General features: G+C 42.9%; 1 protein-coding gene and 1 long non-coding RNA gene across 40 annotated transcripts in view; one reads left to right on the top strand and one right to left on the bottom strand.

Annotated features, from left to right (window-relative positions):
- The window catches only part of Sgip1 (SH3GL interacting endocytic adaptor 1), a 208,462-nt gene that overhangs the window by 91,074 nt on the left and 98,322 nt on the right, over window positions 1-19,066 (bottom strand). For 13 of the 39 annotated variants that reach the window (XM_063287653.1, XM_063287654.1, XM_063287657.1 and 10 more), the window contains 6 exons: window positions 16,818-16,881; window positions 9,064-9,088; window positions 7,952-8,035; window positions 6,181-6,252; window positions 2,460-2,516; window positions 413-467 (listed from right to left, as the gene is read on the bottom strand). In XM_063287653.1, coding sequence (XP_063143723.1) covers window positions 413-467; window positions 2,460-2,516; window positions 6,181-6,252; window positions 7,952-8,035; window positions 9,064-9,088; window positions 16,818-16,881 — 357 coding nt within the window. Of the gene's footprint in view, window positions 1-412; window positions 468-2,459; window positions 2,517-6,180; window positions 6,253-6,977; window positions 7,151-7,951; window positions 8,036-9,063; window positions 9,089-16,817; window positions 16,882-19,066 lie in introns of those variants that run through there. The other 26 variants (XM_063287659.1, XM_063287674.1, XM_063287678.1 and 23 more) reach the window with 7 other exon arrangements.
- Window positions 1-19,066, top strand: part of LOC134486957 (uncharacterized) — a 68,363-nt gene that overhangs the window by 43,780 nt on the left and 5,517 nt on the right. The gene's annotated exons all lie outside the window — the stretch shown is intronic.

Raw genomic sequence — 19,066 nt, 5'->3', positions numbered from 1 at the left:
GAAGGCTACTTTAAGGGGCACCTACCAAGAGTCTTAAGGGTTTTGGAGTTGGCCAGAGTAAGGAAAGGTTGCTTGAGTCTTTTCATGGAAGAGTTGAAAGGAGAGGGCTGTAGAGCTCTTTGCTGCTCACTGTTAACAACACTGTCATATTGGGGTGCAGCAGGCAATCTGGGGTCACAGTGTGCTGGCTGTCATACAACCCATTTCCTCCACCCCATCACTTTATCTCTGTCCCTCCACTAGATCAGAGTGCATCCATGCTTGTCAGCAACCAGGCTGTGCTCGGGGATAGTTATTCATCTCTGAGACTAAGAAGAGCAGCTCTTGCTATCTCACACCTTTGTGAGACCTGAATGTAGCGTATTGGTTCCTCAGAGAATACACATTTAAAACATTTACAAAGAAAGGATATAGCCTGGTTCCTCAGGTCTAATGCTGTAACCTTCTTCATCCAGCTCAGGTGAGTTCTGCAAGACACAAATGCACATATACATATAACATGCAGACATGTATACACATGTATGTAACAGTAATAAAGAATGATTAAGAGGAGGTTGGGTGTGTGTGAGGAGCTGGAGGCTGGAATGAGGGTAGAAATGATATGAATACAGCACTTCTGTTCAAATTCTTAACAAATAAGGTATGATGCATGTTAAGTGGTTATTAATCCAAGATGACAGAGGAATTGTTTTCCTTCTAGAGTCTTCTACTAAAACACATAGACAAGCCCCTCAGTTTAAGAGGCTGAGGATTTAGCATTTGGTAGTGAATGCTAAGCAGTCTATGTTTAAATCTTTATTCAAGGATATTGGAAGGACCCCAATATATGACCCACAAAAGAGAGCATTCAAAGAGAACTTACCAGGCCTTTCCTACAAGCCACAGACTGCTAAGCAACACTGTCGATTGAAATGCAAACTATTTGCCCTAAGGGAAATTAAAACATGCTCTCGGAGGCGAAAAATTACAGAGAAAATAGCATGATATAGCAATGTTAGGTATTAAAATTGAGGGGACAATAGGTTAGTTTTAAGAATAAGGGGGCCTTCTGGAGCCTTTCATGTAGATAAGAGAGGGTAGGTAGGGTTGGGGAGTGAGATTTCTCCACAGTGGTGGGAATAGACACCATGTGACTCGGGGCTGAAGGTTCAGTTATCAAGGGCACCATGACTGGAAAGTAAGTGTACAGTGGGGGTGCGGGTAGGGGACTGGGCAATACCGCAGATAACTGTGTGCTAGAGTAGGGGCTTTGTCTTGCTAGGGTTGCTGAAGTTTCTTAGTTACAGTGGAATCTGTTGGGGACAGAATGGTAAGGAGATTGGTGGCAGGAGGAAGGATGTCACATTTAAAATATGTATGGCAACACAGACACTGATATTGAGACTGTAGCTCAAGTTTTGGTGATGGGATAGGATGAACCAAGGACATTTAGGGGAAGTGATTGTCAGTTCTTAGTAATAGGAAAAAAAGGAGGAAAGTTTCAAGAACATTTTAAGGTTTCTACCCTCCAGTCCTGGCAGTCTGACTGCCTGATGAATCTAACAGCAGAGAGCTAACACTTTTAGGGAAAGATAGAGCAGGAAAAAGACAGTGTCCATGTTGGGGTTCATATATCCCATCTTAGTTCCTATCACAAATGTGCGGCACGGTCTCACTGAATAACATGACAACCCCGCTTGGCAAGAATGAGCTCAAAAAGTACGAAGGAAACAAAGTGCAACCAGACGGTGTGTCAGCACGAGTCTGACTTGCTCCTTGACTCCCTGTGCTCTGAGGCGGAATCCTCAGCTGATGAAGGAAGGACCATGCCCTGCTGAAGCTGGGATCGGAGAGGCAGCAGTGAGAGTTCTCTGAAGCATTTTTATGATTTACATGTTCTGTACTATTAGAAATCCGAGGGTGGTGCAGGTTGGTGAATAGGCTGCTCTGTTGGGGTTAGTGACGTGTATGGTAACGGCCCTAAGAATTATGGGGAAAGTTTAGATCTCAGCTGGGAATTTACCTTCAGTCCCTGACTATCACTTGCCCTGGGGAAAGTTCAGACTACAAAGTTTTCATCATGTATCCTAGGCGCAGTAGTTAACTTCTTCACCTCTGCATTCAAGGCTGCTTAGAAAGGGAACTACCTACACTTAATATGAGAAGAAGTACTTTTGAATCCAGCTGTGGGCTTGGCATATTCCTGGAATGTACAAGCAATTAGCTCAGAATCCTCAACAAAGGCACCAGGTAAATGCTGTGCCTACTGACCAAAGTCCAACACATATAGCCAGTACTCGGGGAGACTAGGTCTTGAAGCCAGGTTTGATAGACTCTAGTCTGTGAGCATCAGTACATCCTAAGCATGGTCGACGTTTCCTAATGAAGCGTACAGCTTTCCAGCAATTTCTATGTCCCATTATGTATCTAAGCACCTCAACTCATTTTAAAGTTGTACATAAACACGTTCTTATACTTACATATCTTTCCCAATCAATTTCCGCATAAAATCCATTTGGTGCCCCATTGCTTTTCTTCTGTAATAAATTTGAAAATAAGTTTAGGAGGGAGGCATTTAAATAAAAATAGAATCCCACAACGGAACAAAAACCAGCCAACCAACCAACCAACCAGCCAACCAGTCAACCAACCAAACAAACCAAAACCCTACTTAAGTCTTATCTGTACTTAGCATGAGCTATCAAAAGACAGGTTAGAGCATCCTGTGGTAAAAAGCACACTGGTGTAACTGGGTGGAAAATGGAACTACCAGGGCATATTTCACAAGGCTGCAAATTAGGTATAGCCATCTGTTACAAGTCAATTCAGTCACTGATGAACCTGAAGGACTTACATTATGGTTTAATTCTCTCTATCTTGAGGATTGAAATCGTAGGGATATAAAGTGGAAACCTTTGACTTCTGCTGACATACAAATAATTCCAATATGCTCAGGGTATTCAGCTGAGTCATTAATTGCAGAATTATTTTCACTATGACTCAACCGATAAAACATAAATGCAATCAGCTTTAGGTTAGTTCATTTAGCTCCCACTCACTGAAACTTGTGTTGCTATTCTTTCCCAATAGCTCTTCTTATCAAATTACTAAAATATAATTTGAAGATCAAGGGCGAGTTCCTCCTTTCATGCGTCCCGTGCTCCCATGAGCACACACTGTCGCAAGAAGATGGGAAGCCAGCATGGTCCTGTCTCGCTTGTCTAAGTTTTATTTTGCCTCACAGTAGAACTGTGACACGTGAAGACAAGTACTCAACCCAGGAGGTGACACCCTCCAAGAGGAAATTAATAAACTTCTCTATTTTTTTGACAAAAGCACAAATAAGGTTAGTGACGAAGGGTTCATTTAATAACTTTCTTGCATTTAGCGCACAAAGAGATGCTAAATCCTTGAGCAGTAGCAGACTTCAGAACAGCACAGATGGTGATATACAGGGCTTGAGAACAGGGTCTTCCATTTTGCAATCACGAGTAAGGCCTCTTGCTTTACTCGTGGCTCATAACTATCCAAGTGGATAGATAGAGGAAGCGTTTCACACATGTACAGAGGATTTCTAGAAAACCCAGGAGAAGTGTCACCATCCATCTACACTTTCTGAAGTTAATTGGGCATTATAACAACAGGCTGCGCTGGGCTCAGTGAGGGATGACACTGCACAGGTCTAAGGTGTGTGCTCTCCTCCCCCTTGCTACGGCCTGAGAGGTCTCTGAGCCTTGCATACAGGTATGTGAGGTCTGTGCGGGTTGCTCTTTTCCCCATTCCTTGCAAAGATTACTTGTATGCAGACATCATTTCACTCTTCCCACAGAACTGCCTTTGTTATGTCTGAGCTTCAGTGGTGGTTTTCCCAATTTGTCAAAGGCCTTTACAACCTTGTCGCTAGCTCGGCCAGTATGCATTATAATGTGACTGTTGAGAACCTGGTCAATTTATGTGTCAATAATCTCTCTTGGACAAAGGCCTGCCTCCAGTTTTCATATAGTTTCTGCTTTACCAACCTGTCTGAATTCTGGTTTTACTGCAAGATGCTTCAACTCTGTCTTAGAAAACATCCAACAGCCAGCTTCAGCACACAATTTGACATGACAGTAGGGAATCAAGTAAGCCAACTGACACAAACCAATGGGCATTGTCATCAGTGTAACCCTGCCACCAGTTTGCCTTCCACTTTTTAAATGATTTCTTCATACAGAGGAGTATGTTAGGTAAGTTAAAGACTTCAAAGTTTGTCTAATTCTCCAGCTTTCTTCTCTGTTAATATTCTTTGCAACTAAAGCTCTTTAAATTCAAAATACTCTACAAGTTCAGATAAATAAATTACATTGTATATAACATATGTATATGCATGTGTTACTATGGATATTTTTTTTGACAACATGTATTTAACACTGGCATAAAGAATTTACTAAATTCTAGATTTGGGCCTAGTAAATGTTTCCTTGTTTCTATGGAAACCAGTAGAAGATTGAGACAAAGGAAAACAAAAATCTAAGGAATTTTTTTCTCTTATAGCAATATTAAAAACAAATACCAAATTCAAATAACACATCATAACAGTACATTGTTTTCGTCAGATACTCAGCACTACACACACACACACACACACACACACACACACACACACACACACACACACACTCGTGGCTTTACTAGAAGAATTGGCAATTTGTTCTCATTCATGCACGTTTATTGTAACAAATGGATTTTTTTTGTTTTGTTTTCGTTTCTCAAGTGAACAAGGTAAGCCAGGTTTTCATTGGGATTTTTCTGGTTAGGCACAAGGGAAAGTAATTCTTGATTTTAAACATGGCACAGCTCATAGTTAGCGAGCGGATGCATCAGTTTTCAGTGGGAGACATCCATGACTGGACAGTTGGACCTAAAAGGCTGATGGCAGCACCTGCCTCTGACTGACACCTAAATGGTGCTTATTTTTCATCTTGGAGTCTGAGTAATACGCTCTTTTACTTTCCCCCTTTTTTCTTTTCTAAAACTCCAGGTCTATGTAGCATAACATTTATAACCAGAGTATTTGATTGTTTTTAAAGGTGACTGACACCCATGGGTATAGTCATCTTGTTTCCATAGGCATTAACTTTGGATAATGTGAGGAACTCGATCCGTGGTTCTCATCCTGTGAGTCACAACCCCCCTTAGGGTGTCAAATGACACTTTCACAGGGTTTATATAGCAGATATCCTGTATATTATATATTTGCATTAGGATTCATAACAGTAGCAAAACAGTTATGAAGTAGAAAATAGATTTATGGTTGGGGTAGAGGGGTCACCACAACATGGAGATCTGTATTAAAGGGTTGTAGCATTAGGAAGGCTGAGAACCACTGAGTTAGATCAATAACTATAGTAATGATTTCTCTCAGTTTCACATTCAACAGTGATATGTTTCCACTGTGAATGCCCCTCTTTTTGGTGAGGTCAGCTTACAGCTACACAATGATCTTAAAAATATGTGCTATACTGTCAAAATGTTACCATCTCTCCTAAGTAGACTTAAGTCACTTTGTAAGCAACCTTACAAGACAGCACTCTTCAGTGAAGCTCAGTGTGAAGACGAAAACACTGTCCGTGCTGCTCTGTATGTAGCCACTTGATAGGAGGGGCTATACAGTATTTGAAACGTGGTGAGTGTGACCAAGGGACTGAATTTTAAATAGCTTCCCAGAGCTACACAGCTGTAGTTAATGCACAGCGTGGCCCAGGATCAGCATCTTTGACTCCAGATTTTTTGGTCAAGATTACTGGTTTCCACAGGGCAAGGTCCTGCCAAACTCCTGATATTATTGGTAATATAGTTGGTATTTATTTTATGAAGGGCAACCTAACCAAATTGCACATTGATATTTATACCATGTAGTCAAAGTCATCTTTCCACAGACAGGATTCTTTTAAAAACCTGGGAAGTTTAAATCCTTGTCCTTTGCCTGAGACAAAAAACAACACAAGCCTTTAGGCTTGGTTATTCTTTAACAGAACTTCAGACATCAGCTTATGGCGTTTGTGTGGTTGACTTAAATCCTGGATCTGGACTGTCCAGAAGTACTTTGGAGTTACCTTGTTTACTGAATAGGGATACTGTGCTTTCCAGAGTTGAGGTGGGGATTTCCCTCACTGTTTCTAGAGCCCCCTGGAAATTTTAAACTGAAATCTGTGTCCTTACCGAAGCTTTCTTCCCTCCTTCACGGGCACACTCTGCTTTGCTATGGTAGGGTGGTTCGTGTGGGCTGGGCTGCTGGAATTGATTGTTTTCATGTAGAAAAAAGTTGTTAAAGGATCTGTTTGTTCTTCAAGACGCACATATAAAGAATCACATGGAGTCAGCAAACATATCACAGTAGAGACAACCTCTAGACCAAATTGTTCAGCCTACCAATTGTGGCAGGGTTCTACAAGCAAAGAGCGGACGTTGGGGCCCATAATGAGGCTCTATTCAGCAGGCCAGTCTGGCTAAGCCAAGAGAGGAAGTGGGAAAGGAGGGAGATGGGCTGGGGCACCAGGGGCCATTTGGATCCTCATTCAGATGGCACTTAGTCCACAGATAGAGAATAGACACCAAGACAATACGGAAAGGAACTGGGCAATTTCTGATTGGATTTCTAATCTCTGAGTGTCAAGCCTAGCTCCTGTCTTTCCCCCATCAAAGCCTTTCAAAAGGTCAACAAAGAGCAACAGGGCTCACAGAGGGCAACTCCACAACTCTGCCCTTTCCTGCCTGCATGTTAAGTGACAAGCAGAACAGATCTCAGAGCCAGGGACGCTGACCCTGGTACCCCAGTGTAGTGTGGAGAATTAGAACCGCTTAGGGAAAGGCGCAGTTACTCTGCAGCGATTAGAGTTTGTCTCTGGGTTAGCATGTGTTGTCACACACAGCTGCCTGAGGTCTAGACGTTGTGACAAACAGCTCTGCCAATGATGGATGGGTATACACTCAGCCAGTGAGCAGCAAGACACACCCACCTTCACACCACGCAGCCCTGCCATGCAGCCTCATCAGTGATGGGCTCCGTCGGAGTCTGAGAAAAGGAATCTAAGTACGGCCATATTGAGGCTTCAGCACAGGATCGTTGGTTCCCAGTTTGTTTACAAGCTCAGCACATCTGTAGCTTGTAGACAGTACACCCACTTCGGACCTTGAAAAAACAATCAGCGGGTCTGGAGGCCGTTTCAATCAAGTCAAAGTGGTTTCAGTCCACAGATTCAAGATCTTAAAAAAATCGTTTTGAGTTTAGAAGACGTTCAGGCTGAGATGTCTACAGATTAGTGACAGATATATTCACTCTAGCCCACAACACTGGGCCTCCGAATTTGGTGGTCAAGTGTTTGGGAGAACTTTGAACATTTTCCAGTAGAGTTTATCGCTAAATTATAATTTCTAATTATCCATGAAGGTGAACCTCCTTTTTCAGAGAAAATGCATTTTTTCTGAAGGTGGCCTTTTCTAGAATAGGTTTGTTTTATTTCTGAAAAAAATTAAGATTAAGTAATTCCTTCTTGTGAGCATTTATATTTATGGCATTTCTAACTAATAACAGAGAGGACACAACTGCTAATAAGTGATTTTTACAGGACTTGGGATGGTGGAAGGAGAACTTAGAGATCAGGATAGCATTGTGCCCATGCCTGCAACACGTGTTCATGGGCATCTTCGATACCAGGTGCTATGGTACATATCCCAGCGGATATTTAAACTGGGGCTCCTTAGAAGAGCAGAGACTAGTGAGGTATCAATGAGACCTCAGAGACAATGAGCAGGGGTGTGGCCGAGGCAGGGGAGACAAGACTGAGAGAGTGGGAGAGTGAGAGAAGCCAGGAATAGCAATCCAACGAGGGTAGAGGAGGTGACAGCCTGGCAGAGGCATAGACGGGAGGACAGAGGACTCAGGGAGAGGACCAAGCCGGAAGCAGAGAGAAGACACAGAAGCAGAGAGTACCTGAGACAGGGTTAAGGAGAGGGCTCTGAGCCAGAAGCAAGAGGTGAGGAGGAGCTGAGTCTTCTGGGCCTTTTTTTTCCCCTGCTGAATAGAGCCTTGATTATAGAGGTACCCAAAGTCTGATCAATTTCATTCTCTTCACTTAAAAAAACATTTCATAGCAAGAATCACATGAATCCAAAAGGCACCCCAAAGCTGAAAACCCTTAAATCAAAAGCAGGAGAAAAACTCCTGCTATGGCTTCAATTAGCACCCCATTAGGTAGAATATCGTAAAGAGAAGTTTAAAAAATATATATTTTAACCACCGGGTTTATTTTAGTTCTTATTCTGGCCCAGGGAGCTTAATGTGTGTCCATTTCCCCTGAGGAACAGCTGTTCTTTTGAACTCTCTGAATAGGCATCTGATTAGATGGGAAGGAAGTCATTTTGGGTTTTGGGAGCTAGTGCAGACTCCCATAAGTCTGACAGGGATTGGTCTAAGCTGGCATATCCCAGACCTCTTTAAAAAAACCAAGAAATCTGGCAGTCAGCTAGGAGTCACTTTCTGTTAAATTGAAGCCTAGTGGATACATTTTTTCTCTTCCTTCTGGCTGTAAAATTCAGGCATAAGTAGTTTTAAGACCGTTCCCTAGTTCTGAATTTAATATCGAAAATGTATTTGCAGCCCAGCTACTCAAGGGAAAAGTTTCCTTCAGTTTTATTGGGAAGCTGCTCTTTTATGGCTGTGGTGGCACTGGAGAAGAACATTCTCACATAATGAGCCTTAATTCACTGAACTGGAGATGGGAACAGCCCCCTGTACAAACAGCCTTTTTTTTTTTTTTTTTGTGCCATTTCCATGGCTAGTTTGCTTGTTTGCTCTGGGGCTGGGTTTTAGGTGAGTACAATATATAAACTCTAACTTGACAAACACCACATTTATATCTCATGCACATTTGCTAGAGAGGATTAAAATAGTTGCGCTTCTGAAAAGAAGGAAGAGGAGAAGAAGAAAGGAGAAAGAGAAGAAGAAAAGGAGGAGGCAGAGAGAGAGAAGCTAGCCTTGGGGGAATTTAAGCATAGCAGATATCGAGGTGCAAGCTCACTAAAAATGGTCATTTAAATACTTACCATTCCATCTCGATCTGGCGAGCCTCTGTAAGAGAAAGGAAATTGAGAACAATTATGAAAAATAATCACTCTTGCTGCAGGGACTAAAGAACCTTAAGCCATCATCTTCATCCTCTGTGAGTTCCGGCTGCAGTAAACCTCACTAAGGAAACAATCAGTTGAGTGAGGAAGACACACGTGTGTCGGGCAGAGATGACATTCTACAAAGGAACTGAAGCCCAAAGGCACACATCGGCAGTGATGGAGCTTGCTCCACATAACTCATAAGTCCGATCTGTTCTTTCTAAAAAGTTTTATTTTATTTTAAATTATGTGTATATGTGTATGACTGTGTAGGCACGTGCACGTGTGAGTGCCTATAGAGGCCAGAGAGTGTGTCAGATCCCCTGGAGCTGGAGTTACAGATAGTTGTGAGACACCTACATTAGTGCCGGGAACCGAACTGGGTTGTCTGCAAGGGACTGGTTCTTAGCTGCTGAGCGAGCGCTCCTATTCCCCTTGGCTCATTCTTGCTGGCTTCACTTAGATCTATCATAAAGCATGTACACAGGCAGGTGTGTACTCCTTTAGCTTTCCCTTGTGAGTGATTAGGAATTGTCTTTTATGAAGTTAAAGCTTTCGTGGTAGTTTTCAACCAGTTTGAGAATCTACCTTCTTCCGTATTTCTGTAATCACATCCCTTTCAAATATAGGACGGGAGATGGAGGTTGGGATTGTGCTAAGTGGCGCCCTCTGCTGCTGAATCCTAGCGTGGCGGCTTTGTGGTGGTGACCTGCTGCGATGCCTGAGGAGGAGGTTCGGACCGTGCCATTTCTAAGTTCTGCCACCTTGAACTCATGATCTAATCTGCTATCACAAAGAGTGAACAAATACTAGTTCCTGACAGAAGCTAAACACTTTTACTTTCTTTTCTTATCCATTGACGTTCTTCACTGGGAACACAAACTACCCACTTCCAGCCACACTATGCATAGTACAGTGAAAGCAAATTACTTTTCTTGTTACAACCGGAAACTGAACTGGCTAAGTGAGGGAAGGTGTAGTGGTTTGAATGACAGGCCTCCCCATAGTCTCAGGTTGAATACTTATCAGAACTGTGGGGGTAGGCTCAGGAGGCGTGGTCTTGCTGGAGGAAATACGTCACCGAGGGTGGGGCTTTGAGGTTTATACCATTCCTAGTGCCCTCTCTGTTTCCTGCTTTTGCTTCAAGATATAAATCCTCAGATTACGGTCCTACTCCTGCTACCTTTGTTTTGCCATCACGCACACTAATTCTTTGGAATCATAAGCTCAAGAAAAGTGTCCTGTAAATTGTCTTGGCCATGGCAGTTGTTGCAATGTCAGTAATAAATTGCAACATGTCACTGTTACATGAGAACGTGGTTTTAGTTCACTGTCAGGAACTTAAAATGTTACACTATTAGCAAGAACTAGAATGTTGAACTTCGTTTCGAAAGATTGATTTATTTTTATTTCATGAGTATGGGCGTTTTGGTTGCCTGTATGTTTATGCACCTTCTGCATACCTGGTGCCTGTGGAAACCAGATGAAGTTATTGAAACCTTAGAACTGGAGTTATAGATGGTCGTGAATCTCCATGTGGGTGTTTTCCAGATCCTCTGGAAAAACAGCCGGTGATCCTAACTGCTGAGCCATCTTTCCATCCCTGGTCAGCTAAGGTGATGCCATTACATTAAAGTCCTTACAGAGCAATGTCTAGAAATTTGTCATGCTGTTGGCTATTTTTCTGGTTTGTTGGATATTAGATGTTCTTTTCTTCGTCCCCTGTTAGGATGAGGGGCTGCTATGTGGTCACAGTGGATCTCCTCTTCCCTCTATTTCTATATTATTATTATTATTATTATTATTATTATTATTATTATTATTTCCTGTGCTCCTGTGGTTGAGATGATTTTTCTCACCCTCTGTATCACAGTCCTATGAGCTTTTCCTTCAGTGCTGGTGTGGTTGCCATGAATTGCCTTAATGGTGCTTGTTTTGAAATATCCTAAGTTCTCCATCAGTTTTAAAAGACTGCTCTGTTAAACTCAGCAGATTCTTCGGCAGTTACTTACTTTTGGGCTTGAAGCATATTTCATGCTTTCCTGGTTTTTAAATGATGAGAGATCTGGTGTTTGTTGTGTTTGCCTTTATGGATTAGTGAGTTTTTTTTCCTTCTTTACAACTTTCGGTGTGTGTGCACATTCTCTCTCTCTCTCTCTCTCTCTCTCTCTCTCTCTCTCTCTCTCTCTGTATTTCGGACACTTTGACAAGATACATTCTGCAAAGTTGCTTCTCTGTTCACATCTTGGTATTCTACATTCCTCTTGTACAGGTGTCCACTTCTCTAGACTTGTGGAATTTTCTGCTATAACCCCACAGATTCATTCATTTGCTTTCCTTCACGTATGCCTGACCTCACCCTCCAGACGTGGCAAGCTTTCTTCTGCGCATCTTCGTTTGTTGATGAGTCTTATTTCTAAGATTTCCTTTTGGTTTTCTTTTTTCTTTAAGATCTGAATCCCTCCATGTTTTTGACATTTTTTTTTCCATACCACTCAGCATCATCACCTTGGTAAGCTTTCTCACGTAAGTCCTAAGCTGATTTTCTTTCCTCATTTATCTACTGGATGAGGCCGCTATGTTTAACAGCAAGAGTCTGGCTTGATTTCCCATGTGATTTGTTTCCTTGCTTTTTTCTTTTCTTTTTCTTTCTTTCTTTCTTTCTTTCTTCTTTTTTTTTTTTTACATTTACTGGTATCTTTGTGAACTCCAGGTTTTAATTTGTCCCTTTTCACTTTTTTGTTTGATGTAATAGTTTATGGGAGTCTTCTGACCTAATGGTTACTGCTTGGATTTGTTACAATTTTGAGGGGAAGCAAACTACCTATACAAACATGGTGATTTATAGTAATCTTGGTATACAGACAGAGTAAAATCAAAACAAACTAACAAAAAATGAAATTAAACAAACAAAAATTTGTGTCCCCAATAAAGTTCAGAGACAAGAACACTAGGATACCTTAAAAAATATATAGTTTACAAAGTTTTAGAGCTGCAAGAATTAATAGTTAAGTAAAAGGGGCTGAGTGGTGGTAATACATGCCTTTAATGCCAGCTCTCAGGAGTAGAGGCAGGTGGATCTCTGTGAGTTTGAGGCCAGGTCTACAGAGCGAGTTCTAGGACAGCCAAAGCTACAGAAAAGAAAAGCCTTGTCTCGAAAGACAGACAAACAAACCAACCACCCCACCTCCCCCCAAAAAAGGAAAGAAGAGGACGAGGAAGAGGAGGAAGAAGAAGAGGAGGAGGAGGAGAGATGTGTAGGGCATTATGTGAGGCCTGAGAGAGTATGTGGGTTAGAAGTGTGAGAACTAATAGAGAAAAAACTAAGGAAGAGGCTCAGGAAAGGAAAAGAGACAGAGAAGGTTGTCCAGGCAAGATTCAGACCCAAAGGAACTATATAATAGAGATGCAAAAGTGTGAATTAAAATAACAGAAAAAGATGAAATAGGAAATATACTTATTATACCACTAGCATGTTCTTTTCTTAGGCAGGATAAAATGCTGTCCCCTCCCGCCCCCATTCCTATGGTAGTTTTTCCTTGTAGTTGTAGGTGGACAGTGAGGCGCTGTTCTCAGTGATTCAGACAAGTTGGATGTGCTGCCTTGTGAGGGGGCTTCTGTGCTGGACACGTCTTTCTGTTGGAATGTCCTAATGAGAGACTGCAAGCCATCTAATTCCACCTCTTTCTGGTGTACTTGGGGAGCCTACCTTCCATTTAGGCATTTAGTGTTGAGGAGGGCCCTGGCAGGCTTGTGATTACCTCCGCTGCTGGCATTCTCTTCCCTTGGGGATCCTGGCCTCTTCCCATAATGCCTGAAAATACATTTGTCAGTTGGGCAGGACTGGGCGTGGTACAGCGGTTTCCCAGGCTGTTGGTCCTCTGGGCCTTCCACACATTCTTCAGGACAACCTCCTGTGTGCTTGTGGAGGACTGCAACTTTAAGCTCCCACTGGTGACTCAAAGTGGTTCTGCAAGTGTGGGTGCTGGTTGGCGGCTGCTTCAGGCTGCTTCTGGTTGGAGGATTCTGTAGATCTCATTGGCTCTTGATTTTCTATGCACTGCTTTTCTTCTCTTCTCACACTTACCAGCTGCCCTATCACTCCCTCTGTGTGCTTCTGACACTCCTCTGTTCTTTCTCTTTCACCAGGCCACACAGAGGCAGCTTTTAATTCACCATTTTCTACACAATGCCAAATTTATACTGCATTCTATAAGAGAACCAACCAAGCCTTAGACCTGTATTTCATTTTAATACATTTTTTCTCTTTTTTAATGAGATGCTTTATATTGAATAAATTCTATTTTAAACCTTGTCATTCATCATGTTTGTGTGGCCTCTAATTTTAAATGTTGGTTTCTCATAACTGTTGCCATTTCTCCTTAATGGTCTGTCTGGGTTACAGATCTTTCCCCTCTTTTCTAGAGCAGGGTTCTGTTCTCAGCCTTGCTTACATCACGGCCTTGTGCAAGTTGCTAACCCCTCCTGGCACTAATGTCTCATCTTTAGAAGTGAGGTATTATTGCTGACTTTATTGAATTATGTGAAAATGAAGGATAGCAGTGTAGCCACATATTCTGCCACTTAGCACAGGCTCTCCCTCCCTTCCTCTCCCTATCAGCCACTCTAACGATGATCAAATCAGGAAGCTCTGGTTTTTACCCCATTCTCTCTGAGGAGGTTCAATCAGTTGAAGTTGTTACTGGCTGCTACCCTAGCCGGTTGCCTAGCAACCCTGTTGCTGGTTGCAACAATTCTGAAAAAGGTTCACACCAACAAGGTCTCAATGATTGCGGGCTAACATAAGCATTATCTAAAGCTGAAGGGACAGCACACAGCCAGAGCGTTCCACTAACCCCTTTGTGTTGATGATTCCTTTTCCAAGACTGATACGTGATCCAATTAGAGAACAGGGTTTCATGAAAACAAAAGTTTTCCCAAGACAGTGTGTCCTTTAGCCATGGCTGTTAGAGGAACCAGGTTATTAATTTGCTCTCCTGTAAGTAATTCGGCACTCATGAGAAGTTAAGAAAAGGTGCTTGAGATTCTATAAAGTAATGCCTCATTAGAAGACCTCAGAGAGACACTGGGCATCTGAGGCAAAGCCATGAGGAATAACTTACTTTAATAGACTTGGCAATGGAAAAGAAGTGCTTTGGCTATATGCAAATTAGCCTAGCCTGCCCTGGGGCTCATTTAGCCCCCTCCTTTCTCACTCTCCCTCTCCCTCTCCAACTCTATGTCTCTGTCTCTGTGATTTTTAAGTCTTTTTAGCCTTTTCAGACTTTTCAGACACCCCAGATCCTTGGTGTGGTAGCAGAGGGGGCTTCACAGCAGCACATCTGCCTTCTGCTGTGATGCTTTTCAGAGATGCATGACTCCGTCACTATGGAGACACTTCCAATAGTGCTCCACACAACCTGTGGCACATTTCAGGTGTTGGCAGGTATGGCTGACAGCTCAGTGTGTGGTCTTCTAGGGGGCGTGGATTTCACCTCTTAGAAAACTCATTGTCTCAGATAAGAAAACTGAGGCCAAGTAAAGGACTGCATAATTGGCAAGGTCTGAAGACTCTCCTGGCTGAACTGGGACAAGAACGCAGACAGGTATTCAAAAGAGAGTAAGGGATGTAATTTAGTGGTTAGTATTTAGAAAATGTCAACTTTATCAAGAAGCATTATAATAAAGTCTTAGATGCTCAGAAAAATACTCCTAACTTAATCATCTAGTCCTGAAGTGGTTACTTCAGGACTGCAGTAAACGTAATTTACAAGAAATATTTACCAAAAGAGGAAGCGTAAACTATAACAATAGAGTTAATTGACATCTAGTGTCTACACAGAAAGGTAACCTCCTTTCTCAGTACTTCACGTCTTTGACTTACAACATTTCAGGGCTCCAGGTGACCCACAACCAAAGATGGATGCCCCTTCCTCAGCTCACTGTACTAAAATTGACACAGGCAGGAGTTATCACAGACAGGAGCTTCCCTTGAGAAATGCCTCCATGAGATCCAGCTCTAAGGCATTTTCTCAATTATTGATTAAGGGGGGTGGGCACTGTAGATGGTGCCATCCCTGGGCTGGTAGTCTTGGGTTCTATAAGAAAGCAAGCTGAGCAAGCCAGTAAGCAGCACCCCTCCATGGCCTCTGCATCCACTCCTGCGTCCAACTTCCTGACCTACTCGAGTTCCTGTTCTGACTTCCTTTAGTGATGAACAGCAATGTGGAAGTGTAAGCTGAATAAACCCTTTCCTCCCCAACTTGCTTCTTGGTCATGATGTTTGTGCAGGCCATTCCTGTTTCACCTATCCACTTTCCATCGTTGCCTCCCATGACCACATTCACCAGCAGTTCACAGCTATATGACATATGACAACTCTCTCACTTGCCCAGTCCTGGTGCCTACTAGATTTCCCACATCTCTGCTTTTGCTTTCATTATTCCATTTGTGTGAAAGACATTCCCTCATCCTTTTGAAGGCTGGACTCAATGTCCTCCTGCCAGGAAGCATCAGGCCAAATGTGGATGCTTATTAACTATGAAGGAGCCCACGAGGTACTTTACATGGTGCCTTTAGATGTAGGAAATACTTTTTTCATTTGTGTAAAACTTTATTGATTGAATTATATATTCTTGGATGGAAAGGCACAAGAAAGTGCTAACTGTCTTATGGTAAGGTTTATATTTAATTAAAGTGAAAATGGAAGGCTCGAAGATGAAACTAATGAATTGTGTCCCCCCTCTTCACACACAGCTCTGATTTTCTAGATGGCTCTTTTTCATGTATGCTGGGTGAAGGATTCTGCTGGATTCCATTCTGATGGAACGGAATGGACTCTCAGGGCGGCAGGCCCTTCCTGACCTGCACTTTCGCCTCCTTATAGCCTGCTGTAGCTGCTTGCTGGTGCTCTCCTATCGCTGAGCTAGGGAGATTCCATGTTCCTGGCCAGTGGTTTTCATGTATGATGTTACTTGTTCCGCTCAAAAATGCATGTAAAATCTTGTGTCGGGACCAGCTTCAGAATGAACACTCAATACAGTTAAGTAAGAACCAAGTGAATGTGTGATGCTGTTCACACTCTCCAGGGTCTAGTGGGGCACACAGGGAGTCCAATTTCCTGGGTAGCATCACTTACTACACCAAAGCAAGCCTATAGTTGTTTTGGCATTGGCTTCCTGCTTGCAGTGAAATATACTGAGCTTTCTGTCCATTCTATTGGTTTTCCAGTTCTGCCTACCCAGTCCTGGGGTCTCAAGTAGGAGCTTTGGGGTGTCGTCTAGGGGTTGAGTTAGGACGAATCTGCCTACACAGGTATTATGTTACTCTCTTGGGCTCTCATACAGAGAGCGCTGGAAGTGTAAACTATTCCCTTGTGTTTTTAATCCCTATACATGTAATAAACACATTCCCTGCCCCTCTGCTGGGAAATAACAGATTAGATATGAGACAGTGAAAAAGTACATGATAAAAAGAACTGAACGAGTGACAAAAAAAATCTCTACCTTTTAAAGGCACAAATCTAAGAAGTATCTATGATGAACAGTGGCAGTTGACCACGAGTGGGGAGAGCACAGAAAACCAAACAAAGGAGCCTGAGCTATCCAAAGAGCCTTTAGGGCGCTCTTTAAATAACAGCCATGTTGGCGGCTTAGACTGAAGCCCAGAGAGTCAAACCCGAGGGTACATACGTAGAATCAGTGTCTTTTTCTTTCTTCCGTATTCCAAAGGCCTTTCTTGTACGTTTTTTCAGTCCTGTGGGGAAAACAAGAAAATGATCAGAAAGCAATCAGTGGTCCTGGTGAGGTCTACAGTGCACACTGCTCCAGAGCCTTTGAGGTTGGGACATTTCAAATCCAGGCCCCCTTCTTTGCTGCAGAGCGAGTTTAAGATCAGTTTGGGCAACTTTGTGAGATCCTGCCTCAAAGATTAAAAAAATGAAAAGGGACTATAGTATTAGGGACATGGCTCAGTGGTTGAGCGCCTGCCTGGCATAGACAGGCCCTAGGGGTTCAATCCCCAGTACTAAAGAGAACAAGGAAAGCTGCTACGTAGCTGTTAGCTTTGCATAGAGTAGCGTCAGCATATGCATATGCCTGTGAAATGGGAGTATGATTCATTATCGAGGGTTCAACAGGTGTTTTCGAGTCCTTGGGAGGGGAGGTTCTTAGACTCATAAGTAACAGGAGGATGGATGCTGCCTGGGAAAGATCACAGGCTTTTCTTAGATTACCGCCATCCATCAGTACAATCAAGACTTTGCCAAGAAATGGAGTCACAGACTTAGAATAGCCATTTCCAGGGTGGGTCCTAACGTGCAGAGAATATGAGCCAGACGAGAAGAGCCGTGCACACCCCGCCCCCATCTCTCACTCTGCATTCCTCTCTCGTCTTTAACATCATGGCCAGGCTGGGATAGTAACTATTTTTTCTGGATGCACCCGATGCTGCTACTCGGGCATCCTCATCTCTGGTTGAAGTTCACTGCTTGCTCTGTCAGTGATCAGGATTACAATGGATCCCTGGAGGACGGGACCCAGTGCTGCATGCCATAGGGCCTGTATCAGTCTTACTGATGCTCTCGTGTGCATTGTACATTCCTGGTGCCGCTCAGCAGCAGTTTCAGATTCTCGGATGACTGTGAGCCTCTACCTCCCAGCCTAGAGGCCAGGCTGTCTGGTTAGCCTGTGTGTCCACCCCCCACTCAATCTGACCGCCCATCTTTTAGAATGGAAGAAGTTCCCCTTCTTTCATCCTCACGAACAGACCCCAGTTTGGGCTTCCATTCTTACTACAAGGACCTGTTGAGCCTTCCGACCTCCTACATGTTCCACAGGTGCACATGCGGCTGACCTTTCTTATGTCAGCAAGTGCCACTTTATGACAGCAAGTGGTTGCACAAGCAGAACCTTGGGGAAAGCTGTACTGAGAAATAGGAACTTTTAAGAAGCAAATGGCTGGGCATGGTGACTTAGCTCTATCATCTCAGCAGTTGGTAGGCTGAGATAGGGGGATTGCTGAACATTTAAAGCCAGTCTGGACTACAGAGTGAGACCTTTTATTAAAAAAAAATACTTGGTCACTGTTGCTGGAGGATTTGTTTGGTACAAAGCACAACCAGAAAAACAGACCGAATCAGGCATCTGATATCTTTCTCAAGGCCCGTGAGTCAGCCAAGTCTATCTGAGTCACTCATTAGCTGTCTCTAAGGATACTGCTCAAATATAGTTTCCAAAATGTCTCTGTGCAACTTGATTTTTGCATTTAATAGTCATTCTATTTAAGATGTTTAGGTCTTTAAAATGTCAATGCTCTTTTTAAAAACCATTTCCCACACAAAACTATTCTCCATTACTCTTCACATGATGAGTTTATAGGGGAACTGACTGACATTTCCGACGATTCACAGTATTTAGGAAAGCTTGCCCCCAACCCATTCCACTTGCAATTCTCTTTGTTAAAACCTCTCTTCCTTCTCTACTCTTATTCCCCCATAAGGATGAATGCTGTGGTTACATAATCATCCATTTTCTTCTAACCATTCACCCCAGGTTTCAGCTTCTGGCTGCTTCCAATTTAGCTGTAGGTTCATGATGATTCTATACTCCTGAATCACTACTGATGGCTTTAGGACCACATAACAAAACCATTGACAACTTGTATTTTTAAGTTCTTTATATTGGTAATTCTCCCAGTAAGAGGCAGCATGTCCTCCAGAACAGTTCAAGAAGAACCAGAGCCTTCAGATTCCAGGTAATGCTGTATTAGCCACAGGACTGTCAAGCCTTGGACCAACACATTTGGACAATAGCCAATGGGAACTAGGTCATGAATGTCCCAGCTATCTATTTTCCAGGAAAAAGTGCATCAGATCCAGAGTCAGGGGACACAGAGTCAGTTTGTACAGCATCACTTCTGGCTGTAGAACTCACTGCTACCT

This window comes from Rattus norvegicus, chromosome 5 (assembly GCF_036323735.1).
Source record: "Rattus norvegicus strain BN/NHsdMcwi chromosome 5, GRCr8, whole genome shotgun sequence".
Lineage (NCBI taxonomy): Eukaryota > Metazoa > Chordata > Mammalia > Rodentia > Muridae > Rattus > Rattus norvegicus.
The sequence above is the reverse complement of the archived record's forward strand: the minus strand, read 5'-3'. Positions and strand labels throughout refer to the sequence as shown.